General features: G+C 35.9%; 1 protein-coding gene across 2 annotated transcripts in view; it reads right to left on the reverse strand.

Annotated features, from left to right (window-relative positions):
• Window positions 1-8,738, reverse strand: part of LOC111395420 (katanin p80 WD40 repeat-containing subunit B1 homolog) — a 10,992-nt gene extending 2,254 nt beyond the window's left edge. The window contains exons 1-13 of one of the 2 annotated variants that reach the window (XM_023021401.1): window positions 8,241-8,738; window positions 7,393-7,523; window positions 6,847-6,964; window positions 6,513-6,739; window positions 6,035-6,137; window positions 4,411-4,481; window positions 4,180-4,254; window positions 3,945-4,088; window positions 3,616-3,841; window positions 2,903-3,430; window positions 2,480-2,542; window positions 2,295-2,389; window positions 1,316-1,441 (exon numbers count right to left, since the gene is read on the reverse strand). In XM_023021401.1, coding sequence (XP_022877169.1) covers window positions 1,316-1,441; window positions 2,295-2,389; window positions 2,480-2,542; window positions 2,903-3,430; window positions 3,616-3,841; window positions 3,945-4,088; window positions 4,180-4,254; window positions 4,411-4,481; window positions 6,035-6,137; window positions 6,513-6,739; window positions 6,847-6,964; window positions 7,393-7,523; window positions 8,241-8,274 — 1,941 coding nt within the window. In that variant the 5' untranslated portion in view covers window positions 8,275-8,738. The remainder of the gene's footprint in view (window positions 1-1,315; window positions 1,442-2,294; window positions 2,390-2,479; window positions 2,543-2,902; window positions 3,431-3,615; window positions 3,842-3,944; window positions 4,089-4,179; window positions 4,255-4,410; window positions 4,482-6,034; window positions 6,138-6,512; window positions 6,740-6,846; window positions 6,965-7,392; window positions 7,524-8,240) is intronic. The other variant, XM_023021402.1, reaches the window with a different exon arrangement.
• Between the last annotated feature and the right edge of the window lie 990 nt (window positions 8,739-9,728).

Here is a 9,728-nt window from a genome sequence, read left to right on the forward strand (position 1 = left end):
CCCCCCCCCCCCCCGTCCCTCTTTAGTATTAAATGCATTTATACTTCCACCAATGTTGGTAGCATTGGACCTCAATTAAATTGGGTTGCTCATTTGATTGAGAACATCCATATCTTCTATCATAACAGTGTTCAACACCATATTTAGCCCCTATTTGGTGTTGATTAAAATCAAATTTTTAGTAAATTTTAATAAAAGTTAATGAAACGTGTGGTTGAAAAATGGTAAGTCCCATAAAATATATGATTAAAATTAATTGTTGACTTTAACTAAGATTTTTATCTAAATTCTAATCCACACCAAACACTGGCTTATAATTATAATTAAGAAAATGGTATCAACAAACCTCCCCCACACTAGTCCTGCCCTCCTGACTACTGTAATGAAGAAAAAGTATAAAAGAAACTTATGACATTACACAACAATGATGACTCACCCTGCTATTACCCTAATCAGGTATTGAGAAGCAAAACTGAACATGAGAAAGCAGCAGGCATTATCAGCAGCAATCAGCAACTGAATTATGCTTTTTCTAAAACAAATTAACTTCCACAAGGATCTTTCTATTTCAGACAACGTTTCATATCTCAATCTACGAACGGAAAGAAAATGTAAGGAGGAATTTCTTCAAGAGTCACTTTGCTAAAGTTCCAAGCCAATTTTCATCTTCACCATGGCCTTGAGTCGAACCATTTAGATAGTGAAGTTCATTTTCCCAGTATAAGCAATTAGTGAAGTTCACTTATCATCATGCACTGACACCACTTTTTATACTGAGATGCTTCAGAATAGAATTCATACTCTCCTGTTAGAAGCAAGCCTCATTGGGTAAATTACATTCCACGTCATTTTACGGTTGTGTAGCAAGTGGAACTTGCATCTGCCATTCATTCCTTTTCGGACGATTTTAAACTGATGTTGCAGGTTGGAATGTTGTTATTTTTTGCTGAAAAATGACAACATTGTAGGTGACACATCATGCTCTTTGGGTTTGCCATGTGTAATTGTATAATCAGTTGGGCTTCCTAAATTTTTAACTAACCAGAGTAACATGAGAGTTCATTTCTCCTCATGCTGAGATTCACAAAATAATCTTTTCTCTGAGTTTAATAATTTACTGGAAGGGGCCTTGATCTTTGTACACAATACTATTTTGCCCAAAAAAGTAACTTGTGGACTGAGGATAATCCCAAAATCCGTGTGCACTGATCTTTCTGAACAAATCAAATAGATTCTCTATTTCAAAAGCGCGTAGATGTACAGCAGCGTGATGAATCTAAGAATAAGGATATGAAATAAAGACCTTAAGAGGTACCTGTAGTTTGGCTAAACGAGACTGCATTGAACCAACAAATTGTTCGTGCTGTTCCATCAGGTCAGCGATAGCATTCTCCTCGCTAGCTGACACTGACTCATTTTCGCCTGTTGAATGATAGCCTCTCTGTCATTGTAGACATGAAGAAATACATGAGCGATTCATAATATGGAGTGTAAGGTAGAAAGTGCTAATACCTACTAAATTATATTACAGAAGCTAGAATTTAAACACTAAAAAAATTAAGAAATATCATTAGGGTGACTTGAAATGGCCTTGAAGAACTCTTAAAGCAATTATCATAGAACAGAAAGGACATGATTTTGAACATAAAGTCAGCTTACACATCTGCCGCCCGCATAAAGTTATAATACTAAAAAAAGGGGGGGAAATCACAAAGCATTATGGGGAATACAATTCATAGATAATGTAGTTAATTAATTTTTGAGGGGGAAAAAAAAAGGAGGAAGAAGAAGCAAAACTGCCAATCAGCTCCCAACTAAAATTCAAGGAAAAAATGATCTCCATTAAATCTTGTCAGGAAGGCGCAAAACTAAATCAACAAGCCACAAAAGTCTAAGCAAAATCTCCCTTTCCTCCTTTCAACAATGACTACAGATAGCATTCATCTGCTTACCCCAATTCCCATTTCAAATTTTTCTATTCCTAAAAAATTTCTCGTCCCCTCTCTCTCCTGCAGATTTTACACATTAGACATGCAACAAATGCTTCAGCTTCTTCCTCCCTACCTCTAAAAATGTTGCAGCTGTATATGTGGTCATGTCTTGAAAAGACCACATTTGTTCTAGAATTGAAGGTAAAAAAGAATATAACATAATTTGTCAAATTAATTATTTAAGCATAATTAAAGTAGGCACTTGAATGAACAACTCATTACTTTACCAGCCACATTAGAAATACTATTATGAAAATAGAAAAGAATAAAACCCAGAATCCATGTAACAAAGAGTTTACTTACAGAAGGTAAGTTTCGAGAGAGAGTGCTAGAAGCAAGAACTGCATGGTTAAATGTTATGTCTTTCTTCTCCCAATTTGCAGCAAGTCGTGTTCTACCTAAATTTGGTACAGAACAAATAGATGTGTTCATTCAAAAAAGGGTCATTAATTGCTTGCTAAAGTGTCTATTAGAAAAAGTAGTTATACCTCCTCTTTTACTTTCCATGAGATTGGTATCCCCATGCATGTTGTTGTTCCCACGAAATTCATCTGCAACCAAAAAGAAAACTGGTTAACAAAACAAATAGAGCAAACAATTTATACTCAAAGATATATAGGCAGACTATTAGTATTAGCAACCAAATCCAAAAAATTGATTGATTCCCACAAGAAATTCCATGTACTTGGGCCTGTGCCAAATAAGGCCTCATTGTAGCTTTGATGGTCCATAATAAAAACAGTTATATAATGAACCTTGACAAGGCTTTATGTGGCACCATCACCTCTGCACTTGACAAGATGTAACACATAATCACAAAGTGATTGGAAGGACAAGGCTGGATAAGATGTATCACATATTTATAACGTGGATCACACAAGGTGAAAGATGTGCTGAAAAGGAATACGTACAACTTTCACGAGGGCATGTAGCAAGAGCATCGACCGATGCATTTATTTCAACTTTTCCAGAAAGCATACGCTTATCATCCTTGGCATTTCTCTCAGCAGCAGGAACCCCAATAATTGAGCTCCTAACTTCAGTAAAGGTACTCCTATCCGAAACCTCACTAGAATCAATAGCCTTTGGGTCCTGACTTTCAGACAACGAAGAAATAGTAGACCTCTCCAAGTCATCTCTGACAGATGAAAATTTTCGATCATCAGATGTTTTTGACTGCATAGACAGTGGCAGTGTTCTTAGTGGAGCTCCTCCTTTTCTTTGTTCAGCAGCCTGCTCCATTCTCGGATTATTTCTAGGCACAAGCACAGGTATAACTTCTGATCTATTGAATACTGAAATATTGGGTGTTGACTGGACCTTCACAGGATGCCTCTTGGGGGCTGTCACATTGGAAACTGCCATTGAATTGACTTGAGTAGTTCTTGGAACAACACTGAGATTTCCCCTCTGTGGAGTTGCAGGGGCACATACAGCAGCTTCATGCAGCACATACAACATTAATACATCTTAAGAACCACATTAAGTAGAGAAGCAAAATGGACTGACAAAAGGATGAAATACTCGTATCATGCTGTTAAAGAAGTCTAAAAAAGAATAATCTGATAAGGAGGTCACAAAATTAACCACAAATCCTAAACAAGGAGACATCGTAAAGAATTACATGCAAGAGATTTAGAGTCCCTATTCAGATCTGAATTCTGTGAGACTGAAAGCCTTGCAAGAGGTCTAGTTTCCTTTGCAGAATCAGAATTATGTGAAATGGAAAGCCTGCCCAAGTTGCCCTTAATAGTGTTCTCAGTAAGTATTGTTGAACCACCAGAATTAGATTTAGGCTCTAAGTTGGCATTCAAACGAGCAGCACTACCAATTTCATATGGTTCAATACGCTGCCAAAATCATATGGTCACAAAATAATCATCAATTCAAATATCAAATAAGAAGAAGATTAAGAGCAGTAGACAATAGATACTGAAAAAGATTCATTTATACCGAGATGTCTACAACCCATACTCCAACACAACTTTGGTTATACGAACATCCAAGAAGCTTCCCTTCATGAACATTCAGATCTGATAATCTAGACCACCCCACATCTACAGTATCATGACATCTAATTGGTTCCCATGAAAAGACCTAAGATACACGATAGTAGAGAAAAAGTGAGACAAATGACAATACATAAATTTATTATTTCCTAATAAACATAAAGCATACAAAAGCATACTTTCAAATTCTCATGCAAGCCACAAAGAAGGGTCCTCCCGTCAGGATTAAAGGTCATACAACGCACACCTGTGGACTGGTTTGAAAACGAGTAAACAGTTTATTTCAAACTCATCAGATAATTAAGGAGTTTGATCAAACTTTAAAGGCAACACCAAAATTTTGGCCCATGATAAGCTGTAAAAAGCAAAGATTAGCGGGAAAGACATCGAGGACATCAAAGAACAGATACCTCAGGCCCAGCTGAACCTATTAGTTCAAATGTTTCAAGATCCCAGAACTTAACAGTCCTGTCAGCTGATCCTGCCAAAAGAAAGGCCACTAAATGTTTATTAGGAGATCAGCAAAGGCAACCTTAACTAGACCTAATTGAATGAATACATATACGGCAAAGTAAAGGTCTACAAACTAAATTAAGGCTTAGTTAGAAAAGCATCTTTTGCTACAACATATGGTGGGTGAAAGTTGATTCTCTATAGTTTTAAAGGAAAAAAGCAGGAAAAAAAGGACAATTGATTCTCAAACTCAATGTTATATAAGTTCAAGAGTGAGTTAAAACATGAAACCCTCAAGTTTCTGTATGTGCGTATATTTTACAACACTGAGTCAAAAAGTAACTATCTCAGATTTCCATGCGTAAGACTTTCAACCAGAACAGAAAACGAGTAGATAACCCAAACTAAGATTCTGATATGCAGCAACCATAAGGGTGACAAAAATTTACTTACTGTAGCAGACTTCAAAAACGGCGTGATTAAAGTTATAGAAATGAAAATCAATATGTGACTTCATGAGGGAAAACAAATGGATAAGGAAGTGAGTTTATATGAAACCATGATGTAGCTTTGAAAATGAATAACATAGAAACTTTCTGCATATCTATTTCCTCCCTTCACAAGTAAGGTAGAATCTTTTCAAAAGCTAGAAGTGGTAAGCCTCATTTTATATAATTCATAGTATCTTCATATTTAGCAACTTCTATGGTTCTATCCAATTTTACCTGAAACACATAAAGTCAAAATGCTTAATTGACAGTCTTAAGAGACTCAAGACAGAATTTTAACAACTCTTCTTGTAAAATACTCCAAAATTACAGTAAACAGGTTCAGGAGCATTTTACATCCTCCTAGCTATTTCTGCACTATTTATTGCAATCAAGAAACCCATGGGTTTGTAGGACTCTAGGCAGTAGGCATTAACGCCGTCTCACGTCTTATTCTATCCTCTTCCTATCATAGTTTTCATCTTTTGCAATAAGATACATATTCAACCAGCAGTATCTCACATTGAAAATCCCATTCTACACCAGTCCTATAAAAGGAACAGACCCTAAATATGGTTTTAAAGTACAGTATAATTGATGAGTTCAAAAGAATCAAAAAAGGGAAACTTCCAGATAAGTTTATGAAAATGCAATGTCATGCGTATAAAATTGACAAATTATTCCACTGCCTTTTAAATAGTGGTTTCAACTTCAACACTTGAAGAATGAAACTTACATATTTGGATACAATCTATACTGATAGCAATTGTTTGTAAGAAAAATATAAAATACTATAGATTTTTATTCAAAATCCTACAATTCCAAAATTACGCTTCAGTCTTGTCTTTGCATACTCTTAAATGGAAATGTTTATGATGTTTTGGTTGCAACGTAGCCACACCCCTACTAATAATACTACTGTTAAGGACCTTCAACCACCATTGTGATTTATCAAATTTTTAAGTTGAAAATATAAACCAGCAATACGACATGTACAGTTGCTGAAGCAGTAAATCAAAGAAGTTGGCAGACAGCATACTATTGCGAACATAAGTTTTGGAGACCTATAATACAATGACTATAGTTTTCCAACCTGTTGCCAGTAAAAACTCATGGGGATGGAAATCAATGCATTGAACCTGGCCCTCGTGACTTTTGAACTCATGCAACAGCTTGCCCGCAGTTAAATCCCACAGCTGTCATACAGGAATTTATATTGAGAAACGAAAACACAAGGAACAACAGGGCACAAATTCGTGTAAACCTCCAGTTATGATCACAAGGGCTGAAATTGTAAAAAGGCTTCATCTCAGAATTGAAGAAAAAGGGATACAAAATATAAATTAAGACCTTCAATAGGTAATTTTCTGAGACTTCAGTAGTATGCTAGCAAAAACAAGACATTTGACCAAGAGATAATGATTTACATGTGGAGAAGAGAGTACAAAAAATACACCAAGATGTATAGCAATGAACGTATTGAAGTTCACCTTTCTCTTCTAGATAAATCAAAGGCAGAAGGATGAGAAAACCAAAAGGAAAAAGAACACCAAGAAATTGAAAGATATGACCTTCACGGTGTTGTCCTCTCCACCAGACACCACCCAGCGGCCATCGGGTGTAAATCTGATGGCATTAACACCCCGTGTATGACCCTTGTATGTATGTATGCACCCTTTTCTTCGAATATCCCATATTTTTAGATTTGTGTCCAGAGATCCAGATGCAAAGAACTCCCCAAAGGGATGGAAGTCCAACGATATACAATTGGAGCGGTGACCAGTGAGAGTGCGAATAACTATCAATCACACAAAAAGCAAAGTCAAACACACAGTGATTTTCCTCTCTTTGAAATGTTAAAATACAATCCATCATGCATATATAAGTGGGTTACAGAATGCATACTCTTAGCCTCCTCTAAGTCCCAAAGCTTAATGGTCCCACTCGCTGCTCCAGCAGCTACCAACACCTCAGAAGAATCAAAGCTTACGGAATCAACTCCACTTGAATGACCCGACAAACTCTAGGCAGTGAACCACGGGTACAATAACCAATGAGAAATGATAAGGGGCAAGGTGTCATTATCAATAATGCTTCTATAAATACTGTGATAGCCAAGAAAAAGGAAAAAAATAGTTGAATTATGTGAAACAAGAAACTATCAGATACGGTAATCCATAGTTTCAGAACAACGCATGTTTCTCTTAAGGTGTAAAAAAGGTGATGCAGGTATTATAAAGGACATAAATCATCTACGGGGCTATCATACTGCCTGCAAGTAGTCAAAGTCTGCATCTTATAGATAGGGGTTGGGAAGGGCAAGGGTCTGCACCCTGTTGTGCAGGTTGTAGAACCCAAAAAAAGTACAGTTTAATATACGAAGGTTGAATAAGGGTATAAGAAAATATGAAGGCCCCAAAAAGAAAAAGGCAAAGTGCGAATTGAACTAACCAGTAGGGCATTGGGCTTGCCAATGGCCCAAAGGTTGACCTTATGATCTTCTCCTCCAGTCACAAGAACCCTTGATGATTTCCTCCCAATCTTTAAGCAATTCACACTTAAAGAATGAGCTACAAATTCCTCTGAATATACCATTAAGGCTACCAACTAATACTTGAACTACACAGTTTAACGTATTTATTGTATGTGCAATGTTTCACAGCTGAGGCCAGCAAAACCAGAAGCTTCACATGATTCCCTTGTTTCTCAGTCAAAATTGTGATGCTCTTATTGAAGGGCGCCCTAGCTAAGTTTACCAATGGTTTGACTCCATAAGTTTTATGCTTGTCTACCCAAAACCATGCAGCAACATTCCAGTTAAATTTATTCGCAGTTGAAAACAGTCATGTTCATGGGCTCTTCGTTAGCCATTTTTCAATATCAATTCTTACTTCTTCCCAAACTTCTATCCAATCAATTTCAAAAACGTAATCACAAAAGCATAAGAAAGAAAACCTCAATAAAATAGGAAAAAGAAATATCCACTTAGGTATTTACTCATTTCATAAAATTAATTCCTAAGCACATAAAACCCTAGCTCTTCCACTCAGGTACACTACGTCACATTACCAAGAGAAGTCTTTGGTAATATAAAAGATGTCAACCGAAACATGTAGTCCAAGTAGAACAAGAGCTGCCTTAACATCAATAATGATAAAATTAATAATTGAAAACAGAATAATGTAATCGAGACCATAATTTTTGTCCCTCTAGATCCAATCAAATTCATCGCAGTTTCATTTCTCGATTAGAATTTAGTATTTGAAAAAAAAAAAAGAAGAAAAAAAAACAAAGGATACGTAGCTTGTAAGCACGTTTGGTGGTGGTCGACATTTTGCAGGTCTGGAAAATCGGTCGGGAGGGAGGGATGCAAGCGGCAAAAAGCCCTAGCAAAACCTCCAGGTCAGCAGAAATGGACACGATGCCGTAATGCTGTGTTGGCTCATTTCAGATCTCAAAAGGTACTTCCCCGCACTTGCACAGATTTGAAATTTACACTATTACTAACTCACATCATATCACGAGAGTATAAATATACTGTGAATAAATAAGCCCAATCAGTATCAAATCTGTCTCTTTTCTTCAATTTTTACACGATATGGTAGCAGAAAATTATGAATTTTTGAAAACAATAAAAAATAATAATAATAATAAACAAGAAGAGAGAGAGAGAGAGAGAGAGAGAGAGAGGTTGGAGGAGGGTGGAAGAAGAAGAGAGATTGTTTTCAAGATCCCTGCTTCATTATCAGAGGAGACAACAATAAATATCTTAAAACTTCAAAAGATGTACTGTATTATTCATTTCAAAGAACAATCCGCAATTATTAGAATTTTTTCTTAAATGCTACATTTTCATTTTTCTTAGGGAAAATTGCTGCATTAGCCACTACATTTCACGCACCAAAATCGTAAGCCCCTATTTGGTACACGATTCTTCAAGTCTATCATATAAAAGTTCACATCAAATAGGTCCTATGAATTTGCGTAAAATTAATGCGTGTTGAAAAGGACAAATTCGTCGCGCTACCTATAGGGGCGGACGGGAGGTTCCTGTAGGGTCAATTGACCCCCCAGCTTCTTCCATTTTTTTTGCTTTTTTTTTCCTTCCCTTTTTTTAGAATGTTGAAGTTTAAAATCTACATTATAAATATATTATCCAACCGACAACTTAAAATTCAACTTTGTGCTTTTATTCCCCTCTCCTAATCTGTCGACTACGAATTATCATTATCATTTACGATTTACCTATCGTTTGAAAGTTTGATTGTGACCCTCCAACCCAAAGTATCTAGATCTGCCCCAGGCTACCTATATCATTTTTTCTTCCTTTTTTCATGTCGGATTTTAGTATTAAACCTTTCCAACTTGAAATATCTTATATCCCTAATTTTATACTTAAAATGTCTAATTGAGACATTGCATCATACTTAAGAGTATATCTTTATTCGTGCAATTGCTAGAATAATTAGTAGGGTTAGTGCCGTTTAAAAAATTTGGAGATCAATAAGTTTGAATATATATAAGCAGCATGTTTGAGTTTTTCAGACCCAAAGTTTCATGTTAAATTGTTAATGATTATCATAGGCTTGTATAAGTTGGAAAGTGACGTTCAAAATTATTTTTGCAAATTTTCGAAAGTTTTGGACCAATTCACAATTTTACTATAAGAGTAAATTTGTTGAATATATTGAGTTTGTTTGAGCCCATTTTTTGGGATAATAGATTTTTCAATAGGGATTTTTCGGATAACTTGTATTTAAGTAGGATTTTTTTTTAATTTTACACAT

Source organism: Olea europaea, chromosome 6, assembly GCF_002742605.1.
Source record: "Olea europaea var. sylvestris chromosome 6, O_europaea_v1, whole genome shotgun sequence".
NCBI classification, from domain to species: Eukaryota; Viridiplantae; Streptophyta; class Magnoliopsida; order Lamiales; family Oleaceae; genus Olea; species Olea europaea.